This window comes from Phyllobates terribilis, unplaced genomic scaffold (genome assembly GCF_046119375.1).
Source record: "Phyllobates terribilis strain yellow unplaced genomic scaffold, ASM4611937v1 Scaffold_1__5_contigs__length_1240528914, whole genome shotgun sequence".
NCBI classification, from domain to species: domain Eukaryota; kingdom Metazoa; phylum Chordata; class Amphibia; order Anura; family Dendrobatidae; genus Phyllobates; species Phyllobates terribilis.
In genome coordinates, this window is record NW_027362761.1 from 750,467,719 (window position 1) to 750,494,397 (window position 26,679).

At 42.8% G+C, this 26,679-nt stretch overlaps 1 protein-coding gene across 1 annotated transcript in view; it reads right to left on the reverse strand.

The window, feature by feature from the left end:
* Positions 1-3,772: 3,772 nt before the first annotated feature.
* The window catches only part of IFI30 (IFI30 lysosomal thiol reductase), a 34,490-nt gene continuing 11,583 nt past the window's right edge, over positions 3,773-26,679 (reverse strand). The window contains exons 3-8 of the mRNA XM_073636881.1: positions 20,445-20,519; positions 19,806-19,901; positions 17,442-17,594; positions 12,546-12,614; positions 7,186-8,466; positions 3,773-4,674 (exon numbers count right to left, since the gene is read on the reverse strand). Coding sequence (XP_073492982.1) covers positions 8,395-8,466; positions 12,546-12,614; positions 17,442-17,594; positions 19,806-19,901; positions 20,445-20,519 — 465 coding nt within the window. The 3' untranslated portion in view covers positions 3,773-4,674; positions 7,186-8,394. The remainder of the gene's footprint in view (positions 4,675-7,185; positions 8,467-12,545; positions 12,615-17,441; positions 17,595-19,805; positions 19,902-20,444; positions 20,520-26,679) is intronic.

Genomic DNA, 26,679 nt, shown 5'->3' on the forward strand with positions numbered 1-26,679 from the left:
TGAGTTTGTGACTAGCTTTACATCCGGGTGTTTGGTGCGGATACAGCCATGGCTGGGTTATGTGCTGTGTGCATTATACAATATATCTATAATAGATGTGCAGACCATTCCCACTGTGCTGGCCATCATAGCAGCCATGAGTCACAATGGATGTCATATGGGATGCTTTACTGTACACTAGCATGGAAATGACACCCCATGTGTGCCTACCACGGATGCCTGCTGCAGTGTCTCACTCCAATGCCAAGGAATATAAATATAATTAATGCGGAAAGTCATAATGGGGAGCTGCACAAAACGTTATTAGAATGACATCACATATGGGGCCACACCTAGAGGCAGGTCAGCAATAGATGGTATTATAACACTGCATAAAACATACACTGCTCAAAAAAATAAAGGGAACACTCAACACATCCTAGATCTGAATGAATGAAATATTCTCATTGAATACTTTGTTCTGTACAAAGTTGAATGTGCTGACAACAAAATCACACAAAAATCATCAATGGAAATCACATTTATTAACCAATGGAGGCCTGGATTTGGAGTCACCCCCAAAATTAAAGTGGAAAAACACACTACAGGCTGATCCAACTTTGATGTAATGTCCTTAAAACAAGTCAAAATGAGGCTCAGTATTGTGTGTGGCCTCCACGTGCCTGTATGACCTCCCTACAATGCCTGGGCATGCTCCTGATGAGGTTGCGGATGGTCTCATGTGGGATCTCCTCCCAGACCTGGACTAAAGCATCCGCCAACTCCTGGACAGTCTGTGGTGCAACGTGACGTTGGTGGATGGAGCGAGACATGATGTCACAGATGTGCTCAATCGCATTCAGGTCTGAGGAACGGGAGGGCCAGTCCATAGCTTCAATGCCCTCATCTTGCAGGAACTGCTGACACACTCCAGCCACATGAGGTCCGGCATTGTCCTGCATTAGGAGGAACCCAGGGCCAACCGCACCCGCATATGGTCTCACAAGGGGTCTGAGGATCTCATCTCGGTACCTAATGGCAGTCAGGCTACCTCTGGCAAGCACATGGAGGCCTGTGCGGCCCTCCAAAGAAATGCCACCCCACACCACTACTGACCCACTGACAAACCGGTCATACTGAAGGATGTTGCAGGCAGCAGATCGCTCACCACGGCGTCTCCAGACTCTGTCACGTCTGTCCCATGTGCTCAGTGTGAACCTGCTTTCATCTGTGAAGAGCACAGGACGCCAATGGCGACTTTGCCAATCCTGGTGTTCTGTGGCAAATGCCAAGCGTCCTGCACGGTGTTGGGCTATGAGCACAACCCCCATCTGTGGATGTCGGGCCCTCATACCACCCTCATGGAGTCGGTTTCTAACTATTTGTGCAGACACATGCACATTTGTGGTCTGCTGGAGGTCATTTTGCAGGGCTCTGGTAGTGCTCCTCCTGTTCCTCCTTGCACAAAGGCGGAGGTAGCAGTCCTGCTGCTGGGTTGTTGCCCTCCTACGGCCCCCTCCACGTCTCCTGGTGTACTGGCCTGTCTCCTGGTTGCACCTCCAGCCTCTGGACACTACGCTGACAGACACAGCAAACCTTCTTGCCACAGCTCGCATTGATGTGCCATCCTGAATGAGTTGCGCTACCTGAGCAACTTCTGTGCTTTGTAGAGTCCATCTCATGCTACCACGAGTGTGAAAGCACAACCAACATTCAAAAGTGACCAAAACATCAGCCAGAAAGCATTGGTACTGAGATGTGGTCTGTGGTCCCCACCTGCAGAACCACTCCTTTATTGAGTGTGTCTTGATAACTGCCAATAATTTCCATCTATTGTCTATTCCATTTGCACAACAGCATGTGAAATTGATTGTCAATCAGTGTTGCTTCCTAAGTGGACAGTTTGATTTCACAGAAGTTTGAAAGTTTGATTTACTGTACTTGGAGTTATATTCTGTTGTTTAAGTGTTCCCTTTATTTTTTTGCAGTCATCAAAGGAAAAGTTGGCTACTTTGAAGAACCTAGAATATAAGACATATTTTCAGTTCTTTCACACTTTTTTGTTAAGTATATAATTCCACGTGTGTTAATTCATAGTTTTGATGCCTTCAGTGTGAATGTACAATTTTCATACAGAAAAATCTTTAAATGAAAAGGTGTGTCCAAACTTTTGGTCTGTACTGTATATATACATACATACACACACCGTCAAAATTGTTGGTACCCCTCGTTTAATGAAAGAAAAACCCACAATGGTCACATAAATAACTTGAATCTGACAAAAGTAATAATAAATTAAAAATCTATGAAAATGAACAAATGAAAGTCAGTCATTGCTTTTTAATCCTGCTTCCACAGAATTAAAAAAAAAAATTAAACTCATGAAATAGGCCTGGACAGAAATGATGGTACCTCTGAAAATAATGTGACAAAAGGGACATGTTAAATCAAGTTGTGTCCACAATCTTGTAATCAGTCAGTGGGCCTGTATATAGGGCTACAGATACTCACTGTGCTATTTGGTGACATGGTGTGTACCACACTCAACATGGACCAGAGGAAGCAAAGGAAAGAGTTGTCTCAGGAGATTAGAAAGAAAATGATAGACAAGCATGTTAAACGTAAAGGTTATAAGACCATCTCCAAGCAGCTTGATGTTCCTGTGACTACAGTTGCACATATTATTCAGAAATTTAAGATCCATGGGACTGTAGCCAACCTCCCTCGACGTAGCCGCAGGAGGAAAATTGATGACAAATCAAAGAGACGGATAATACGAATGGTAACAAAAGAGCCTAGGATAACTTCTAAAGAGATTAAAGGTGAACTTTAAGCTCAAGGAACATCAGTATCAGATTCCACTATCCGTCGTTGTTTGATCCAAAGTGAACTTCATGGGAGACGACGAAGGAGAACACAATTGTTGAAAAAAAATCATAAAAAAAGCCAGACTGGAATTTGCCAAACTACATGTTGACAAGCCACAAAGCTTCTGGGAGAATGTCCTATGGACAGATGAGACAAAAATGCAAGTTTTTGGCAAGGAACATCAGCTCTATGTTCAGAGACGGAAAAATGAAGCATATCAAGAAAAGAACACTGTCCCTACTGTGAAACATGGAGGAGGCTCTGTTACGTTCTGGGGCTCCTTTGCTGCATCTGGCACAGGGTGTCTTGAATCTATGCAGGGTACAATGAAATCTCAAGACTATCAAGGGATTCTAGAGAGAAATGTGCTGCCCAGAAAGCTTGGTCTCAGTCGCAGGTCATGGGTCTTGCAACAGGATAATGACCCAAAACACACAGCTAAAAACACCCAAGAATCGCTAAGAGGAAAACATTGGACTATTCTGAAGTGGCCTTCTATGAGCCCTGCCCTAAATCCTATTGAGCATCTTTGGAAAGAGCTGAAACATGCCGTCTGGAAAAGGCAACCTTCGAACACGAGACAACTGGGGTAGTTTGCTCATGAGGAGTGGGACAAAATACCTGTCGAGAGGTGCAGAAGTCTCTGACAGTTACAGGAATCGTTTGATTGCAGTGATTACCTCAAAATGTTGTTCAACAAAATATTAAGTTAAGAGTACCATCATTTCTGTCCAGGCCTATTTCATGAGTTTAATTTTTTTTTCTGTGGAAGCAGGGTTGAAAAGCAATGTCTGACTTTCATTTGTTCATTTTCATACATTTTTAATTTATTATTACTTTTGTCAGATTCAAGTTATTTCTGTGATCATTGTGGGTGCTTCTTTCATTGGATGAGGGGTACCAACAATTTTGACCACGTGTGAGATATATATATATAAATGTATTTATTTAATTTTTTCCAAAGATGATACAAAATGGGAACAAAACAATATGATATATACAATTACATTAACAGAAAAAAGGAATAACGAAAGAAAATTACTAAACCTGATGTTGCAGGAAAGCACTCCAATTGGGAGCACACAGCGAACTGTGTCTTCCAGAATGAACAATGACCAACACCCAATCTCATTTTTATCAGCTAAAAGGCAAAACCCACATACCTTCCCTTGGTGAGCTAACATGGGGGCTGGTTATGGAATATGCTAGGTCCTTCAGCATTCCATGAGCTCCCCAACTTACAGTATATCTTCGCCCCTGGAGGTCCCAGGACGTGGATATTGTCGTCATGTTTCTTATATTGATTTTCTCTGTCTATATAAATGAAACACTGCATGGATACCACCATTCATTGACCCGTTAAGTTGGAGTTTTAGAATGGCCTTACAGTGATGTGAGTGAGTGCGTTATGTTCGTCCCTTCAATAGGACACTGAAAAAATATGTCCCATAAATATCAGATTGATGCAAACCCCAATATTCATCACTGGTTCTGACTGGTCTGCGATCAGTTCTTTGATCAGAGGGAGCACTGTCCTGGTAAGTGTACTTCCCCCACCTCTGCGTATACAAATCTCAGCCTTGGTGTATTCTTCCCAGTAAATCTCCGTGCTGTAATTACCTGCGCATTGCAGAGCAGCTGCTACAATGGAGGTTGCAGTGTCCGTTCTCTCACACACTTTCCCTGTTAGAATTAGTTTTCTCTCTTCCTCAGCCACAATTAATCCCAGATGTTTAATGTGTGGATGATATGTCCCCTCTCTGGAGATGTCTGTATGGATTTTACATTTTCTTCTATGACGCTTTATCATCAACAGATTAATAGCTGCTGGAAACGGACATCAAAATATGAAAAAAATCTAAGTAATACAAGTGTATTTTGTGTGCATTTTCTGCATGGCTAGGTTTGTAGAAAATCTGTAGTGTAATACAGGACCAGATACATAGATGAGATTTTGCAGATTTCAATTTACACCTTGCAGACATTTCACAATTTGTAAAGGGACCTCTGTTTCGGACTATGTCAATTCTCTGTGGATTTTTATTGTAAACTAGCAGTACCCGGCCACGCGTTGCTATGGCTCAGTGTTGCTAAATGGAAAAAGAAAGAAGAGAAAGAGCACGTTTCTAAAATATTTAATTTCACAATGCTTGTCGGTATACAATATTTTTTGTTGGGGGTATAGCATGTGTTGCTTTTACGTCCAACAGCTGGTATATAAAAACGTGTATTCGAATTGAACATCCATTTTTATATATACAGTTGGTATGGAAAGTATTCAGACCCCTTTACATTTTTTACTCTGTTTCATTGCTGCCATTTGGTAAAATTCTAAAAAGTTCATTTTTTTTCTCATTAAAGTACACTCTGCACCCCATCTTGACTGAAAAAAAAACAGAAATGTAGAAATTTTTGCAAATTTATTAAAAAAGAAAAACTGAAATATCACATGGTCATAAGTATTCAGACCCTTTGCTCAGACACTCATATTTAAGTCACATGCTGTCCATTTCCTTGTGATCCTCCTTGAGATGGTTCTACTCCTTCATTGGAGTCCAGCTGTGTTTAATTAAATTGATAGGACTTGATTTGGAAAGGCACACACCTGTCTATTTAAGACCTCACAGCTCACAGTGCATGTTAGACCAAATGACAATCATGAGCTCAAAGGAACTGCCCAAGGAGCTCAGAGACAGAATTGTGGCAAGGCACATATCTGGCCAAGGTTACAAATGAATATCTGCATTACTCAAGTTCCTAAGAGCACAGTGGCCTCCATAATCCTTAAATGGAAGGAGTTTGGGACCACCAGAAGTCTTCCTAGACCTGGCCGTCCAGCCAAACTGAGCAATCGTGGAAGAAGAGCCTTGGTAAGAGAGGTAAAGAAGAACCCCAAGATCACTGTGGCTGAGCTCCAGAGGTGCAGTAGGGAGATGGGAGAAAGTTCCACAAAGTCAACTATCACTGCAGCCCTCCACCAGTCGGGCCTTTATGGCAGAGTGGCCTGACAGAAGCCTTTCCTCAGTGCAAGACTTATGAAAGCCCGCATAGAGTTTGCTCAAAAACACATGAAGGACTCCCAGACTGAGAAATAAGATTCTCTGGTCTGATGAGACGAAGATAGAACTTTTTGGTGATAATTCTAAGCGGTATGTGTGGAGAAAACTAGGCACTGCTCATCACCTGCCCAATACAATCCCAACAGTGAAACATGGTGGTGACAGCATCATGCTATGGGGGTGTTTTTCAGCTGCAGGGACAGGACGACTGGTTGCAATTGAAGGAAATATGAATGCGGCCAAGTACAGAGATATCTAGGATGAAAACCTCTTCCAGAGTGCTTTGGACCTCAGACTTGGCCAAAGGTTCACCTTCCAACAAGACATTGACCCACAGCTAAAATAACAAAGGAGTGGCTTCAGAACAACTATGTGACCATTCTTGACTGGCCTAGCCAGAGCCCTGACCTAAACCCAATTGAGCATCTCTGGAGAGACCTGAAAATGGCTGTCCACCAACGTTCACCATCCAACCTGACGGAACTGGAGAGGATCTGCAAGGAAGAATGGCAGAGGATCCCCAAATCCAGGTGTGAAAAACTTGTTGCATCATTCCCAAGAAGACTCATGGCTGTACTAGCTCAAAAGGGTGTTTCTACTGAATACTGAGCAAAGGGTCTGAATACTTATTACCATGTGATATTTCAGTTTCGCTTTAATAAATTTGAAAAAAAATTCTACATTTGTTTTTTTTCAGTCAAGATGGGGTGCAGAGTGTACTTTAATGAGAAAAAAAAATGAACTTTAGAATTTACCAAATGGCTGCAATAAAACAAACAGTTGAAAAATTTAAAGGGGTCTGAATACTTTCCGTACTAAATATATTTTAAATAAAATCAGATGGGGCACTGCTGGCACTGTTGATAGCTGTGCTCATCAGGCAGGCATGGTGGAGGCCTGTACTCTGCACAGGTCACTAAAGAGATTGGCACTTGCTATCAGGTGTCACAATGGAGCCGGTCATGTCAGGGATTGCTAGTTATGCAATTCCCTAGTACAGAGGGAATGTGACAGGAGGGGGTGCAGAGATGAAGACAGGCGGCAGAGGAGGAGGGGGTGATTCGCTTCACATGTCCCGTGGCCGGTATCGGCCAGATCACAGAGTCGCTCCTGCCGGTGGCACGGTGCTATTTGCACTCACTCGCTATGCGGCCACTGCTGCGAGGGTCGGGCCCAGTTTAGCGCCCAGAGCAGAGGCCGCTGCCTGCGCATCTCTGTGCAGCCTCCTTCTCCCTTTCCCTCCCCCCCTTGTTGTTACTCAGTCGGAAATAAGACTCACCTGCCGGAGAAGAAGCCACAGCAGTAGCTGTGCCGGAGAGCAGAGGCGATCGCCTCTCAGGTGGTGAGCAGCAGCGTCTTTTGGCCTCGTCATTCCCCCCCAATCCCCACAGGGGACACAAAAGGAGCAGAGCACAGGCAGCGGCTGGTGCGAATGAAGGAGGGGGAGAAGAGTTTATGAATGAGATGTCACTAAAAGGGGGTAGGGAGGAGAGAATGGCGGGCGGCCGGGGAGAGTCAGCCTGGGACTGGGCTCATAACACCCCCCCCCCCCCCTCGCTGTTGCTTCTACATCCAACAGCTTGTATATAAAAACCATGCATGTATTTGAATGCAACGTTGTGTCAAAATTTCAAAGCAATCGGTGAAGAACTTTTGGAGATTTAAGATTTTGAACAAACGAACATTTACATTATTTATATAGATTTCTCCCTTTTTCATTGCATAGGATGAAATGCACTGCAAAACTGTAACCGATATAAATCAAATCCTGCTACATGTACTGATCTCCTTTGGGGATGTTCATACATTGCTCATTTGCTTCAGATTTTGTTGTGAAGAGTTCTGCGACTGTCCCATTAATCTGAACAAACCCTAATCAGAGGAGCAGAGACAGTTTTCAGTTACAGAAATTTGTGCAATAAAAATGTGTAGTGTGGGAATTCATGCTATAGACGATTCCACAGTTTTCAATATTAATACTTAGGTCTACAGCCACGTGGTGTACCACTGCTCGCCCTCCCTGACATGGGAGATAGAAGTCAGCAACCACCAAGAAATGGAGACTTGAGTCTTAGTGGAGGTGCAGTCAGCGAAAGGAAACAGCTGTTATACGATGGTGGCACTGTATCAAAGTAATGAGGGTACCCACTCTTTCAGTATATGAGATATAGATATACATACGGTTGCATTTATTTGTCGTGGTTGCAGTACTTGCCGTGTCACAATGTAATGCGGCAGAAACACCTAGTAAACTTTGGTTGCGCGACAGGTGTTGAGGCTAATGTCACTATATAGCCCCAGTCTAAAAATAAGCAGAGTACTGTTGCCAGAAGGCTCCTATAAGGTATCTTGATAAATGACAACAAAGTTAGTTAAAAAAAAAAATAATAATTATATATTTTTATTATCTATATACTGTCATGTAAGAATACATTTTTTAAACATTGTGTTGAATCAAATTACAAGAATTTCTTTGCCGCCTAATTATTCAGTTGAAACAAACAGAACCCTTCTTTAATGGGGCAACTTCTTTCTTCGAACAAGCTTCTGGTTTCACCCCCTGTTTTAGAAAACAAGCATGCATTAAATCAGTAACACTTCATAAGCAGTAATAACTTTCCATGAACTAAAAAGGAGCAAAATCACTTGAATCTTATTCATAGATATCCGTGGTGTTTATATAGTCCAGGGTTGTCCTAATTCAGCGAAGGATAGTGTTACCTGTATGATGACATGCAGAGATAGCTGTCAATCACTAGTAGTACCACACACTAGACTCCTAAGTATGAAACACCAGGGATTTCAGTGCAAAAAAAAAGGTGCTGACTATTTTCCAACAATCCAACATATTCTGCTCTTCTGCAATATGCAAGTTTCCCCTTTAAGCAGTTGCAGATATAGTTATGCACTAATTTATATATATACAGTGCTGGCCAAAAGTATTGGCACCCCTGCAATTCTGTCAGATAATACTCAGTTTCTTTCTGAAAATGATTGCAATCACAAATTCTTTGGTATTATTCTCTTCATTTAATTTGTCTTCAATGAAAAAAACACAAAAAGAATTGTCCTAAAGCCAAATTGGATACAATTCCACACCAAACCTAAAAAAGGGGGTGGACAAAAGTATTGGCACCCTTTGAAAAATCATGTGATGCTTCTCTAATTCGTGTAATTAACAGGTGCCACAGGTAAGTTACAGGTGCTAACAGGTGTTGGCAATAACTAAATCACACTTGCAGCCAGTTAACATGGATTAAAGTTGACTCAACCTCTGTCCTGTGTCCTTGTGTGTACCACATTGAGCATGGAGAAAAGAAAGAAGACCAAAGAACTGTCTGAGGACTTGAGAAACCAAATTGTGAGGAAGCATGAGCAATCTCAAGGCTACAAGTCCATCTCCAAAGACCTGAATGTTCCTGTGTCTTCCGTGCGCAGTGTCATCAAGAAGTTTAAAGCCCATGGCACTGTGGCTAACCTCCCTAGATGTGGACGGAAAAGAAAAATTGACGAGAGATTTCAACGCAAGATTGTGCGGATGGTGGATACAGAACCTCGACTAACATCCAAACAAGTTCAACCTGCCCTGCAGTCCGAGGGTACAACAGTGTCAATCCGTACTATCCATCGACGTCTGAATGAAAAGGAACTGTATGGTAGGATACCCAGGAAGACCCCACTTCTTACCTCGAGACATAAAAAAGCCAGGCTGGAGTTTGCCAAAACTTACCTAAGAAAGCCTAAAACGTTTTGGAAGAATGTTCTCTGGTCAGATGAGACAAAAGTAGAGCTTTTTGGGAGAAAGCATCAACATAAAGTGTACAGGAAAAAAAAAGAGGCATTCAAAGAAAAGAACACGGTCCCTACAGTCAAACATGGCGGAGGTTCCCTGATGTTTTGGTGTTGCTTTGCTGCCTCTGGCACTGGACTGCTTGACCGTGTGCATGGCATTATGAAGTCTGAAGACTACCAACAAATTTTGCAGCATAATGTAGGGCCCAGTGTGAGAAAGCTGGGTCTCCCTCAGAGGTCATGGGTCTTCCAGCAGGACAATGACCCAAAACACACTTCCAAAAGCACTATAAAATGGTTTGAGAGAAAGCACTGGAGACTTCTAAGGTGGCCAGCAATGAGTCCAGACCTAAATCCCATAGAACACCTGTGGAGAGATCTCAAAATGGCAGTTTGGAGAAGGCACCCTTCAAATATCAGGGACCTGGAGCAGTTTGCCAAAGAAGAATGGTCTACAATTCCAGCAGAGCATTGTAAGAAACTCATTGATGGTTACCGGAAGCGGTTGTTCGCAGTTATTTTGGCTAAAGGTTGTGCAACCAAGTATTAGGCTGAGGGTGGCAATACTTTTGTCCGGCCCATTGTTGGAGTTTTGTGTGAAATGATCAATGATTTGATTTTTGCTTCATTCTCTTTTGTGTTTTTTCCTTGCAAGCAAATTAAATGAAGATAATAAGACCAAAGAATTTGTGATTGCAATCATTTTCAGGAAGAAACTGAGTATTATCTGACAGAATTGCAGGGGTGCCAATACTTTTGGCCAGCACTGTATATAACTGTAATTATATATATATATATATCAGGGTTTGCTTAAGGATAATGAAAGGAATAACAAATTGTCAATTTAAAGGCTGTTGAAACATTCTCCCCACCAAATGCTATACAATGAGCGCAGACCTCACCCCACAGTATGCAGCATATAGTGTACTTGCAGGTCTGACAAAGCTCAGCCCGTGGCGGGCCATCACAGGAGGAGGACCAAGATGTCAGCTTTGGGCTTTCAGCAGGCTTCAGGCAACTATCAGTCCCCTGCGATCTTAGTGGCAGGGGGATGATGGGAGTTAATACATGTGCACTGACAATGGTGTGCTTTAAAGCTGCCGTCAGAAATTGACAAGTCACATTTGAATGGTTAAATTGCAGCGATCAGAGCTAACTATGGTTGCTGCAGTTACAGGCAAATGACGGCTATGGTAACGCAGCAGGCATTAGCCAGTGATGAAGCCAGCTCAGCTCCTGACCAGGATCCATACTTTCCTTGATGGCGACCTATAACTGTATTTCATAGGTCAAGTGGTTAATATACAAATATACAGATATTAATAAAAATCCCCCTGAGGATGCAACTATGAGACATATGTTGTGGGGGGTAAGCACTATTCTGTCTCTATAGAGTAAATAAGGCCACAGCCCCACTATTAGTATTTCTCAGGAGTGGGTGATAAATGCAGAATTGGTGACTTGTTTCTATTATACCTTTTCTCTGATTGTTCCTCACCTGGTTTTGGCTCCCACTTCTGAGAAAAAATACTTACCGAACACTGACCAAATACTGATAGTGGGGCTGTGGCCATAGAAGAGGAGTAGTGGTACTCACCCAATGACTACTACTTTTTTCACATGTTGGGAGTTATCACATATGCACCACAGACCTATAATAAGTCTTTAAGCCACACAGTGTATTGGCTGACTTGCATGCTTATTATACTCATAATAAAAGGGGTTATTCAGATGTAATAATTATTAACGTGTAGGCTAATATTCTCACCCCAGTCAGGAGAGTCATTCTTTGGAATCTCAAAAGTCCCTTTTTTACCATGCAGGGTTTTTTTTTTTTTTGCATGAAAGAATATGGTGTTTTTTTTGCCAATAGCACAAGATAGCAATTAAACACTTATTCCCTAGGAGTCCCGAAAACCCTCACTGATGACAAGGCCTCCTTCACACGTCCATGTTTCCAGTATGTGTGGTAGTTTGTGTATTTGTGGTATTCATGGGGGGGGGGTTTGAATCTATGGTGCTGTGCACATGTCCAGGTTTTTACATAAACAGTTTGTCCGTGCAAACCACATGGAGATATGTCCATGCTCTTCTGGTAGCACGGATGACAAGGGCCAATACAAGTCTATGGGTCAGTGAAGAACACGTACAACGGATGACATGTGCTGCATGTGTTTAACATTGCAAAGTATAGAATTTAATTCTCTTTATTCATACCGGAAAAACCCTGATGGTAAACATGGACACATGGATAAAACACTGATGGAAGACAGATGTGTGAAGGAGGCCCGAGAATGGAGCAGCGCCCACAGAACTGCAATGCTGTGCAATGCTGTGCTACCAACACTGTATAAGAAGAAAGCTTCTAGACTTCATAGAGACTTTGCCTATGGTACCCACAGGTCACCCATATGAGCTGTTGATCCATGCAATTTGTGTTCATTATGGAAAAACCCTTTTAAAAAGTACATTTTAATGAATAAATCATGCAATAAAATTGGAATGTGAAAAACAAACACGGTGGCTTCTCCCCGGCCGCTACACTGGATTGACTGGTCTCTCCCTGCGTGTGCCGAAGCCGCCAGGGACCTGCCTGTCCATGTAGTCTTCCATGAGGATTTTAGAGTAAGTTTTTCTTAGAAGCGCAGAGCGTTTCAGGGTCAAAAATACACAGCTGAGATCATACAGCTAGTGCCTGATATATGCCGATGGTGGATCAGGCAACATGTCAGGTTCACCTTAACGTGATATAAAGTGGTTTAGATGCGGTGTTCTCATACTGTAGAAGGGTGATTAGTACATGATGTGCACCGGAATAGGATGAATTATGACAAACACAATACTCACAGTGTACAGGTCACACACGAGGCTGAACAGTGCACTCAAGGCTGTATCCTGTAGTGTATCGTTGTGTTTCTAAAACAAAGAACATGAAACATTTCAAGATCTATAAAACATTGGCAGACAATTAGATTAGTAGAATGAGGAACTGTCAAAGCTATGTCCTATAATGTGCTGAAGGCTTGTAGAGGCTGAAGAATTAGAAGACATAGAAAAAGTGGGGAAGAACATATGAAATTTAAAATAGAGAATCATGCAGCCACGTGGCCATTTTGGGAGAAGCCAAATGTGTTAGGCCAGGGGTCAACAACCCTCAGCACCCCATTCAAAGCTTTCACGCTCATCATTGAGCCAAGATCTAAATCTCTGCATGCGCCATTTTCCTGAAACCCACCACCAGGAGATCAATAGCTCCTGCCTCCCACCACCAGCACAACCCCCTCCTCCCAGCCTAGTGCCTGCAGCATTACCCTGCTTCCACCAAGGCGACCCCGCCTCCTGTGATACCACTCCACAACCACCCCAGTAAACTACAGTCAGACTAGAACATTCACCCCCATTTTCCTCCCAAATTTGTGAGAAAGTGCATCTTCTAGTCTGAAAAATATGGACATGTGGTCATAGGGAGCTGAATAAAATGATACCTTGATTTCTCTGTCATCTGATGTTTTATTCCAGAGAAATCCACCTTTTTTCTTTAATATGTAAATGAGCTGTTAAGATCTGTGGGCTGGACATAGATTCTTGGGGAAATCTGACTCCAGAGATTTTAAATGTGTGAGGGCAATACCAGTGTGAGACATGCAACGACTGACCGTCTGCTCTTCTGATCGACATCTTACACCTGTATATCTTAAACAGCTCATAATATAATAAATATAATATACACACATTATATACATACTTCACTGGAATAAGACATCGGATTGCAGATATCAAGGTATCATTTTATTCAACTTTCTATGACCTACATGTCCATATAGACAGATTAGGAAGAACCCTTCTGAAAGATTCCTTTTAAGGCCACGGCCCCACTATCAGTATTCCGTCAGTATTAGGTTAGTATTTTTTCTCAGGAGTGGGAGCCAAAACCAGGTGAGGAACAGAGAAAAGGTATAATAGAAACAAGTCACCAATTCTGCATTTATCACCCACTCCTGGTTTTGGCTCCCACTCCTGATAAACAATACTGACCGAACACTGATAGTGGGGCCGTGGCCTAAGAGTCATTATCTTTCTGCCTCTGTCCGCTGGGAGGGCCGTTTGCTCTTGAAGACTGCCAGTTTGGACCAGCTGCAAAGCCAAGCCAATGGCCCAAATTTCACACTGATTCTGCAGAAGCAAAGCTGCCTCTGCTAGCCATATTGTAGAGCAAAGTGCAGGGGCACAGTCTTTTTAAAGGGTGTCGGGCAACATTCCCAGCTGTCTGGCTCAGAATACGGAACTCCCACTGAACTGAGGATAGGAAACCGGCAAGAAGGTTTTGTAATATTTAAATTATTTGTGCTACTAACTCTAAGGCTATGTGCCCACGATGCAGAAATGCTCCAGATTTTTTTCTGCATCTCCCTGGCAGGAAAAACACATGCGGATTGTACATGCGTTTTCCTGCCAGGGACATGCGGAAGTGAAGCGTTCTTCACTTGCATTTCCGCATGCGGGTTGTCAAGTGATTTTAGCATCACTTGGAAAGTGGTTGACAACTTGGTCACACTATATAAATCCATGCAGCCGGCGTGGATTTATATAGTGTGACCAAGTTACAATGCTGCAAATGCAGCATCAATAGTGAAAAAAATAAAAAAAAAATTATATATATTTTTATATTATACTTACCTTCTGATGGCCCCCGGTCTCCTGTACGGTGCGTCTGGTGTCTTCGACGGTTCGCGGTGGTGTAAAAGGACTTTCCATGACGTCATTTAGTCATGTGACCACTGACGTCGGCAGTCGCGTGACCTGTCACATGACTAAATGACGTCATGGAAGGTCCTTTTACACCACCACGAGCCGCTAAAGACAACGGGGGCCATCAGAAGGCGAGTATAATATATATTATATTTTTTTTATTATTGGAATTCTTTTTTAAAACTACAGGTACTATGGTGCCTGGGTCTGGAGGAGAGAGTCTCCTGTCCTCCAGACCCGGTACCATCCGCATATTGAATCGCTTAACCGCTTCCCGACCACCCACTGTAGATAAACGTCGGCGCTGCCTGGGCTCTGTGCAGCGCAGACGTTTAAAAACGGTGGGTGGTCCCGCAGCGCTCAGGACCCCCAGGGTCCTGCAAGCTCTGCGGGTGCGGTGCAGAGCGATAGCTCTGACAGGGAACATCATCAGGACCTGATTGGATCAGGTCCCAGTGATGTTAACCCTTTGCTGTCTTCTATATGCCGCGATCTATAGTGATCGCGGCATATAGAAGACAGCAGGAGGAGAGGGGGTCGTCCACTTACCTCTCCGACGGCCCCCTTATACCTTCCAGGACCTGACGTTGCTATGGCAGCTGGAGGTCACATGACCGCCTCCAGATCTGCCATATATGGTGTCCTGCTGCTGAAGCCAGGCAGGAGACTGACTGTGAAACAGTCAGCGAAGATCTCATGTAATGTAATATATGTCTATTACATTACATGAGATCAGTGATCAGAAAAATAAAAATTAATGTCCCATACAGGAACGAAGTAAAAATGTAAAAAAAAAATTACAAAATAAAAATAAATAAATAAAATATTAAACCGATAAATCCGTATATTTATGCAAAAATAAAAAAAAGTACACATATTTGGTATCGCCGCGTCCGAAACAACCCGAGCTATAAAACGGTCACACTAATTAACTCCTTCTGTGCACACCGTAATAAAAAACAGAGCAAAAAAAACTATGCTTTTTCCTCATATCGCCAAACAAAAAGTGGAAAAAAATGCGATCAAAAAGCAAAATGGAAATAAAAATGGTACCGCTGAAAACGTCATCTTGTTCCGCAAAAAACAAGCCGCCATACAGCTCCATCAGCCGAAAAATAAAAAAGTTATAGCGCTCAGAATAAAGCGATGCAAAAAAAAAAAATTTTTTGTATAAAATTGTTTTATTGTGTAAAAGCGCCAAAACATTAAAAAAATATACAGTAAGTGTAGTATCGCTGTAAACGTACTGACCCGAAGAATAACGCTGCCTGATCACTTTTACCACACGCAGAACGGCATAAAAAAAAACAAATTCCTGAATTGTTTGTTTTTGTTAATTTTACCTCCCAAAAAACGGAATAGAAAGCTATCAAAAAAATGTCACGTACCCAAAATTGGTACCAATAAAAATGTCAACTCGTCCCGCAAAAAACAAGCCGTCACATGACTGTCGGCCGAAATATGGAAAAATTATAGCTCTCAAAATATGGTGATGCAAAAACTAGATTTTGCAAAAAAAAAGCGTCTTTTAGTGTGTGACAGCTGTCAATCATAAAAACCCGATATAAATCTGGTATCTCTGTAATCGCAACGACCCGAAGAATAAAGTAATCTCATCACTTATACCGCACGAGGAACGGCGTAAAAAATAAATAAAACCAATTCTTCACCTGCTACTGATTTGTTTATTATGTCTCCCAATGTGCTCACCACACATCTAGATAAGTTCCCTAAGGGGTCTAGTTTGCAAAATGGTGTCACTTGTGGGGGGTTTCCACTGTTTAGGCACATCAGGGGCTCTCCAAAAGCGACATGGCGTCCGCTAATTATTCAAGCAAATTTTACATTCAAAAAGTCTAATGGCGCTCCTTCCCTTCCGAACCCTGCAGTGTGCCCAAACAGTGGTCTTCCCTCACATATGGGGTATCAGCGCGCTCAAGAGAAATTGCACAAAAAATTTTGGGGTCCATTTTTTCCTGTTACCCCTGCGAAAATAAAAAAAATTGGGTCTAAAGTAACATTTTTGTGAAAAAAGTTAAATGTTCATTGTTTTCTTCCACATTCCAAAAATTCCTGTGAAGCACCTGAAGGGTTAATAAAGTTCTTGAATGTGGTTTTGAGCACCTTGAGGGGTGCAGTTTTTAGAATGGTGTCACTTTTGGGCATTTTCTGTCATAAAGACCCCTCAAAGTGACTTCAAATATGATGTGGTCCCTAAAAAAAGGTTTTTGTAAATTTTGTTGTAAAAATGAGAAATCGCTGGTCAACAAAAAAAAAAATTTGGTTCCAAAATTGTGCTGATGTAAAGTAGACATGTGGGAAATGTTATTTATTAACTATTTTGTGTGACATATCTCTCTGATTTAAGGGCATGAAAATTCAAAGCTTGAAAATTGCAAAATTGTCAAAGTTTTCGCCAAATTTCCGATTTTTTCAGAAATAAACGCAAGTGATATCGAAGAAATTTTACCACTACCATGAAGTACAATATGTCACGAAAAAACAATCTCAGAATCAGGGGGATCCGTTGAAGCGTTCCAGAGTAATTACTTCATAAAGTGACAGTGGTCAGAATTGAAAAATTTGGCCCGGTCACGAAGGCAAAAACAGGCTCTGGCGCGAAGTGGTTAATATCCGCATGTGTACATGTAGTCATGCAGATATTATGCGATTCAACGCAAGTCAATGGCGGCAATTACGCCGCGTTTCTGCAAAATTAATGGATGTGCCGCGGATTTTTCTGCAATGATAATCCGTATGTGCTGTGCACATGCTGCGGAAATTTCCGCTGCGGATTATCATTGGGGACCATTGCAGACCTTCTACCAAGCATTTAAGCGGCGGAATTGCCGCTGCAGAAACGCTTAAAAAAAAAACAAAAAAAAAAAAACGCATAGTGGGCACACAGCCTTACAGTTGCTGTATCTTTTAAAAAACAAAACCACACATCACATGATTGCCAGTCGCTCAGCTACATCACAACACACAACTTACCCCATTAATAACCACCCAAGGCACATACTCATGCGGTGGATTTAGTGAATCTGTTTTTATGGCATTTTCATGCATGATTTTATTCCCTAGGTCGCCATTCACACAGTCCATAACAGTTTTGGCCGACAGGTCTGGCTGATATGCTGCAAGGCACTGTAAAAGTAAATCACAAGAGAAGAGAAGTTAGAGATTCACGCATTAAAAAGGGAACATCTCGCGCTTTATTTTTGTACCTTTAAAAAAAAAAAAAACACACACATATGAAGGGTACAGTTTTATTTGCGGATGTGAAGTGTCATGCATAAAGGCTTTTCTCCTCATTTTCCACAGGGGAAGCAGGGAACCTCTAACAGCGTATACTTGTCAATACAGGATACCCTCCTTAAGATGCATCCCTATGCATTACCTTTTATCCTATATACACTGATTGACCTCTGCCTTGTACATTTTGGGCAGTACATGCTTTATTCCAACCACCTACCCCCCCTCCACATGGTCACTTCCCTGATGACATCTCAATGCATGTGAGGGAACTATTTATTTTGGGATAATATTGACAGAACTACACTAGGGTACTGCCCTTGTTAGGGCGAGCGGGAGCATGTGCATGGGGCATGGTTGGGTAGATAAGCGTTACACATGACCTCTGCTGCACGTGGGACTCCATGGACTTCTATATCCTCACGTCTAAAATGGGTAAGATCTGAACCATCTTTTTATGTTCTATGGCACCTTCTGTCCAATAGGTTACATACCTATATTAGGTTTTTTATCCACTTGTAGTATTGTTATATACGGTATTCTTTTTTGCATGTGTTTTTCCCCTTGGGAATATCCCCATTTTATTCTATTTATTAAAAGAGTTGTTAAGAGCGTCTCTCCATGCTGCATAGATCAAACATTTACACAGCTAATCTGGAACCCTCATGCCATGGGAGACTGGCAAGTGTCTGACTACCTCTCCTCCTTGGACTCCTCGAATGTCTAATAAAACGTCTTTAGATAAAGAGAAATAAACCATAATTATTTGCTACTGTGGGTCAGCTGTTCCTTAAAGGATTTGTCACATGTAATAGTGGTCATTGATGAATCATGCATATCTGCAATCAGATGCTTCCCCCCCCCCCCCCATGACAGCATTTGGAGGTGGGAACAATAAATCATTGTATGCCTGTCTCTAGTCTTCTACGAAAGGAAATCTATTCTTTTCATAAATACGGTTACGCATTTTTTCTGTTACCCTTGATAACTAGTTGCTATAAGATCTGAGACCTGAATTCTTCATTTGTGGTTGGGTGCTTATTGTATGGCTGCCTTTAGTGATAAGCAAGTGTGCTCTGTTAACCCTTTCAGCGAACATACGCGGGTGCTCGCCGAGTATTTGCAGGGTGATTGAATGTTATGTTTGAGCCACTGTGTGCATGATTTGCGACTTTTTGACAGCTTTAAATACATGTGAGGAATGCCTAACAAATAGGCACTCCTCACATGTATTAAAGCTGTAAAACAGTCAAAAATCATGCACACGGAGTGACTCAAACATAACACCCAAGCACGCTGAAGATACTCGGAAAACATCAGAGCATGCCCGTAAATCTTGAGTAAGGAGCATGCTTGCTCATCACTAGCTGCCTGTCATTGACCCAATTTTACTAAAGTCAAAAGGTATTCTTGCATAGGGTTAACACTTTAACACTACTAGCACAGATGTAGAAAATATTATGACTCAGAACGCACAAGAGTTATATCACCATCTGGTGCGGGACTCGCCTTTGCTCGCTGCATTCTTGCCTTACAATACGCACTGACAGTGCGCTCCTGCTGGCTTCTAATTTGTAATTCGAGCCAGAGAGGGAGTGCATTGTCACTGTGCACAATAAGAAGGGAGCTTGTACTGAGTATATCTCACAGTTGACAACCAACGCATGCTAGCCCAGTCCCTGATGACACCATTTCAGAATGGGGACAGAGGCTGCGGCAGTGACTACAGCCTCTGCACCCTGATGAGGTCCCATTTGAGCATCACAAGATGGGGATTCTCAAACCGGAAGTAGGAGAGAGAGATAAATATCTGTCTCGATCAGGGACTAGCTACTCTTTTTAAAGCATATTAGAAAAACTATTAGATTACTACATTGAATAGATATTGATTTTTATCCCAAATGTCTTCGTTTAGGATCACCTCTTTAAGCATTACCATAGTCAAATATTAAACAGATGACTTGGTCCGCAAAGAGTGTGTCTGACTGCATCAGGTGAAATAAGTATGCCTCAGGAAACGACCTGTGTTCACTATAAGCTAATAAAGAATAGTAGTTTTTTTTTTTCCCTATATATTAAATACTTTATTTCGTTTTGACTTACTGGCTCCAAAGCACTTGTCAAGTTAGAGGACTGTTCAATGCAGAAAATAACGGAAAAATAGTTTTGCAGGTCCTTCAGATGATACATAACACAGGCCTAAAATAAAAGTACACACAAGAGAAAAGTTCATACAGCAAGAAATACAAGAAAAAAAAAAAGATGGTTTGTTTTGCTACTTTAGTGTTTTCCCAGTTGACATTTATGGGATCAACAGACCATACTGTGGTGTTAGAAGTTGTTATGGTGGTCTATAGTCAGAAGCATGGACACAAGTTACTTAGACTGCATTGAAGAAAAAAAAAATCCTAACTATGTGGATGGATTCTGATAACATAGCATTATATTAGTTACTGCTGTAGTAAGCGTATGCATTTTAGTTTGGTTCTATGGGTAAAATGATAAGTCGATTTAGGAGGTATGGAATAGGAAGGTAAGACTGTCATCTGGTCTTGCAGGTGACGGATTACCTAGTTGGTCAAGACTACATGCACAGTTAAAGGGTTTGCTACATTGAGGCATTATCGGAGTAACATTTCCCATCTCCCCTGAAATATGTCTATTAATTGTGACTGGCGTTGATGCAAATTATGGTCCATGGCCAGCATGTGTTACGTGTAATGTTTCCATTAGTATACAGACCTCGATTGTGTTTACATAGCATTCACTTGGTCCGTGCTGACAGGTAAACTCCCATTTTCCAGAGACATTCTTCTCCTAGACAGTAAACAAAATAAATGCTGTTTATGTAGAGATAAATCTGACTTTTCTAGCAATCCTTGGAATTTCAGTTCGAGTGGCATTACAAATCCATGTTCCCTGCACCTAACAATATATTTACCAGATGTCTCCTGCCCTTACCAGTAACGCTCTAGTCCTGTTCATCCTTCTTGTGACTGCACCTCCTGACTTATTGGAAGTCAACGCTAACAGGCCCAATCTCTCCACATAAGTGTATGAGAGCCTCAGTCTTTCTGGCACTCACACTTACATTGGAGTAGTGACTTCCATCTCATCCAGCAAACACTGGAGCGATCCAGCTGGTCACAGCCTGCAGAAGACGACCGGAGCGGAGAACATAAGAAGACTGCAGCTAAGGCCACAGCCCCACTATCAGTATTTGGTCAGTTTTTTTTTCCTCAGGAGTGGGAACCAAGAGCAGGAGTGGGTGATAGAAACAAGTGCACCAGTTCTGCATTTATTATACCTTGTCTCTGATTTTTCTCAGGCGTGGGAGCCAAAACCAGGTGAGGAACAAATACTAATAGTGGGGCCGTGGCCTTATAAGTATGATACTAGGGGCAGGGAACCTAGATTAGGGGCACCACTTCAGCAGAGACAAAACGCCACAGTTGTGCTTTAATCTTTTCTGGACCCAGATGCAAACAAAATGAATTTGGACCATCAACTACAGGCATTAAACAAAAGGACAAACCTTCAAACTGGCTGAAAAATAGTCATCCATGATAATTAGTTTTGATTTCTGGGATGATGGGTGGGAAAACACACACTAAATTTCTATATAGCGTCCGTTTCCGCAGCTTGTCTTATCAATAAAATCGTGACCTATAAAACATCAAATCTGAAAGTAGCTCCTACAAAAGGTGACAGCCGAAGAGGCAGCAGAACTTTGTTGCGCTTTTGAAGTGTTTACCCTAGTGAAATAGAAAAATTACCAACATCTCAGTAAAACAAAACACAAACTGTAATTATGCTGTATGGGTGTGGGAAACAGGATTTACAGGCTAGGTTTTATTATGTAGGAAAATACAGAAATCACAAAAGGCTAAACAAAATGCTTAACGTACGAGAGTGCTTCAACCCATCATGTTTACCTCTACATTTCTTCTCTATAAAGCTAAAATATATAATGTGTCTCTTAAAGGGAATCTGTCAGTAGGATCAACCCTCTTAAGCCACCTATATGGGCATGTGGGTCATAGAAAGCTGAATAAAATGATGAGGTCGCAGATATCTGCGACCCGAATAATTATATATATTAGTGTAAATGAGCTGTTCAGATCTTTGGTCTGGGCACATTGTAAGTTGTGTACCGAAAGTGTTCTTCAGGACATGGCAGAGCCATGGGCAAGAAAACCAACTCTTACACAGTTAGTTCCCAAAAGAACCCCCCACACTGGAGCTAGACCAATCACCAACTCTCTTTTGGTTATTGGGGAAATGTCACCGTTGCTACCCCCTAACAGCATGCACTGAACTCCCGATCATCAATATATTAACGGCTTATTCTTACATCCCTAAATAATCATGTAATATAATGCATTTTAAATCATACAGAGTTAAAACTTTAAATCAAAATATAAACAGTCAGTGTTATACTGGTGTGGATACAGATTTACACAAGGTTATTATAGCGCCATTTATTCCATGTCGCTTTACATGTGAAAGGGGGTATACATTGTTTTTGCTATGAGAAATCTTGACCAAAAATGCAACGCCAAACTGGTACGGAAGGAGAGAGGACCCTGCCCGTGAGGGCTCACGGTCTACAAGATTATATCACTCGTGAACCGACACATCTCACATCTCCCTGAGAATCTGCTCAGAGAGCTCATTTTAAATGGAAGAAGGCCAGTGCGAGACATGTAGATCAGGAGAGCAGACTGTCATTACATGTCTCACACTGGTAACTCCCCTTTTAATCTGTGGAGGCAGATTCTGTGCGTGTGTGTGCGTGTATCAGTGTCTGACCCATAATCTGAACAGGTCATTTACATATATTAGGAAAAGGGTGATTTCTCTGGAAGACATTGTATCGCAGATATTTTATTCAGCTTTCCAGGACCTGAATGCCCATATAGATGGCTTCAGAAAGCTGATCATACTGACAGATTCCCTTTAAAAGTTTGGTTTAACAGATGTAGAAAAATAGAAACCGAATTACGGTAAGTCTAATTCTAAGACCCTCGACGACTGCACCAACAGGAAACAAAACGTTAAATAGCCCTCCCCTTCTCTCTAACCTCAGAATTTTTCCAAGGACCACACTGTATGAATGCTTGAAATATTTATTAACACCAAGGAATTTAAATGAACATAGAGTTTTTATACGGGGGAGATTACCCGTGCTGTCGTGAAGGGTCTTAGAAACCAAAATTACCGGTTAGTCTAATTCTATTTTCTCTAATACCCTCCACGGACAGCACCAACATGAGTAATACCAAAGAAAATCGTTAGGGAGGGACTATAGCCTGCAGAACTTTTCTGACAAAGGCTAAATCTTTTACAGACATTAAATCTAATCTGTAATGCTTGGTAAAGGTATGGACCGAAGACCAAGTAGCAGCTTTGCAGACCTACTCGATGGAAGCGCTGGCCCTTTCAGCCCATGAGGCGGACATGGCTCTGGTGGAATGAGCTTTTAGCAACACTGGAGGAGGCAGATCTTGACTTTTATACGCCTCTGTGATTGCTTTTTTAATCCAGCTAGCTAGAGAACTCTTGGAGGCCTTCTTCCCTTTGTTCGGTCCCCAATATTGAACAAAAAGATTCTGATCCTTCCTCCAAGGCTCTCTGTTGTAGATAGTAAAGGATGATTCTTCCTGGGACCATGTGAAAATGGGATGATACCTTTGGAAAGAAAGAAGGGTCTAGGCGGAAGATTATTCTGTCATCCATGATTCTCAGATAAGGTTTCCTGACGGAAAGGGCCTGGATCTCGCCAACTCTTCTTGCTGTTATGGCTACTAACAGAGCTGCCTTCCAAGATAGTTTGTCCATCTGAGTTTGGGTCATAGATTCAAAGGGAGGGATAGTTAAACCCTTTAGAACTATATTTAGGTCCCAGATAGGAACCACTATAGGCCTTCTCTGGTGTAAAGATGTGCGGTTGTGGATTTTAATAATCACCTAGGCAGGTTATCGATGCAATTAGTTTTATTCCTTCCGACCATGGTGAACAGCAATTCCAGGTAAATGTCCAACAGGCAATTCTCTTAGTCCTTGAGCTTCCAACCTGGGATCAGTAGTTCCACTGCCCCGTACCAGGTGATACCCACTGTCCCCCAACTTTTTGTATCTCCTGCCGGTATATTGGCAGTCACAGCATATGCTCCTTCAGATGATGGATATCACGACCGCAGCCCGTGATTCCACCCAGCTCTCCGTCCGAGTCGCAATGAATCTTCTTTCTCCTGCACAGGGTTCAGCCCCCTGAATCGGCAGAAGAGCTCACCCCTCCCTCCCCCAGCTAATTGTGCCTAAAGCCCCCGTCTCACATAGCGAGATCGCTGCTGTGTCACGGTTTTGGTGACGCAACAGCGACCTCACCAGCGATGTCGCTATGTGTGACACTTTGCAGCGATCAGGCCCCTGCTGTGAGGTCGCTGATCGCTGCAAAGTGTCCTGGACCATTTTTTGGTCGTTGCTCTCCCGCTGGTCAGCACACATCGCTGTGTGTTACCAGCGGGAGCAGCGATCAGGCTGGTAACTATGGTAAACATCGGGTTACTAGGGGCACACGCGCACCTAGTAACCCGTTGTTTATCATGGTTACGAGCCTGCTAAAGTGAGCGGTAACCTCCCGCTCACTGTAGCAGAGTGGTAACCATGATAAACAACGGGTTACTAGGTGCGCGTGTGCCCCTAGTAACCCGATGTTTACCATAGTTACCAGCCTGCTCTTGCTTCAGCAGGCTCGTAACCAGGAGCAGGACATCGTGGAAAGATTCTTTCCACGATGTCGCTGCTCCCCTGATCGTTGGTGAGCCTGCCTGTTTGACAGCTCACCAGCGACCACATAGCGACGCAGCAACGATCCCTGACAGGTCGTATCGTTGTCGGGATCGTTGCAGCGTCGCTAAGTGTGACGGGGCCTTTAGTGGAGATATTTTCTCAGGTGGAACTCATCCCCTAGGTTTGCATGTGACACTACCTGTGGTGATGGAGAGAACAATGGCCCAAGGTCTCGGAGATCTGGTCAGTGAATGGAATAGATACCTGAGGTTGAACTGATGAGCAAACAAATCACTAACAAAACACAGCAAGCAAATTTCTAACAAAATACAAAAATAAGATCGATGAAAATGGGTGCTCAGTGCAGGAAAAGTATTTAGTAAGTGGCCAGGTCCTCACATCTGGCATATTCTAGAGGTTGCCGTTTCCAGACATTAGTACTGATCAGGAGGATAGGAGTGACCTCGCCTTCTTCTAACCATTCCTCCTGGGCTGAATTTTCAGTCTCAGTCTGAGAACATTTCTGGGGCGTACTTACTCTTTTTTGATACTGAGGGACCCCCCGAAAAAGATTGAGAAGGTGGCTAAGGACGACTGGATCTCCTGGCACACCATGCCCCTGACTTTATCCATTAGGGATGGTTGTTCCTCACGGACAATCTTCTCCGTACACGGCTGACATAGGGCCTTTTTTGAGGGTGGGAGTTTATCGCAAATGGCACATCTGCGACTTGCAGGTTTTTCTTTTGATTTTGGTGCAGGATCCTTGTCACCCTAAAATAACAAGGGAAAGACATAAGAACGGATCCTGCACCAAGACTGACTTACCTCACCAGGCATACTCACTGGGCCAGGGTTTGCGCCGGGCTGCGCTTTAGGGGCAGACATATCCATCTTTAGAACCTCAGTCCTACCATCAGGGTCCTTTTATACAGGAACCGAGATCCAGCGCTGTCCTCATCCAATAGGATGAGCCCCCCCCCCACAATGTCAGGTCCTCCAATCCTGATTGTGAGGAGCTGCCCATTTTCTAAAGACTGATACTTTTCCAGCAACAGACCACCATTTTTGTTATTATTGTGTTTTATTAGTGATTCACTTGTTATGTTTTATATAGTTCTACTAACTTGTCAGTATGTGCACTATATTCACTTGTAAAACGTCCAACATTCCACTAATCTGTATCTCAGGAGTATCTAACCATTGTTCCAATAATCTCGTTATGTGTGTGTAGATTGTAGACAGTGGAGCCGTCCCCACAGGGGGTCTTACATGCAGTCTCAGATGAAGGCTTCTAGAATATTCTTCATTGTTTAGCGAACAGTGAATGTTTAAAGGGGGAGGGTGTGATCACTTCTGAGCTGGGAGGGGACTGAGCCCAGTGGAAGAAAGGACAGACATGTTTTAGGAGAGTTGGGTGGAAGGATTGAAGGAAGAGGATGGAGACAGTGAGTATGGCCTTATACAAAGGCAGTGGAACTACTGAACCCAGATTGGGAATTTGAGGACTGAGGGAACTGTTTTTTGGCCATTTACCTGGAATTGCTTATTACCATGGCTGTGATCAATAAAAGATTGCTGCATCGTTAATCTGCCTAGGTGATTACTTACAACCCACAACCTCGGATCTTTACACTGATTATTGCGTTTGTTTTTTTTTGTTTTGTTTTTTTTTTATTTCAAAATTTCCTGCCAAAATGGAGGTGCGTTCCACCCTGGAACGCAACCGGAAGTGAGGACGTGGCCATTGAATGGACCGGCGCATGTCACTTCCTATGCGCTCTCCATGTGGCCGGCTATACACCGGAGGAGAGCGTTGCGCGCAGGGAGAGGGGGAGACATTGCAAATGGCTGGGGAGCTACAGGAGGCCCCAAGCCAATATCTTCTCACCATTCAGCATAGGATGAGCGCTGGAGGATAGTGCAATCCCGCCGGGAGGCAGGAGCAGCGGACATGGAAGGAAGGCACTGGGCGATTGATCCATGGCTGCCCAGCTGAAAAGGTAATGATTTTTTGGGGAGCCGATTGCCGGTCACAGCCCCACCAGAAGAAAACCTCTTCATCCCTTAAAGACCGGAAAAACACAGAGGTTAGAAGGAAGGGGAGGGCTATTTAACCTTGTTTCCTGTCCCTAATTAGGATGGGGAGGCAACCTCCTGTTGGTGCTGTCGTGGAGGGGAT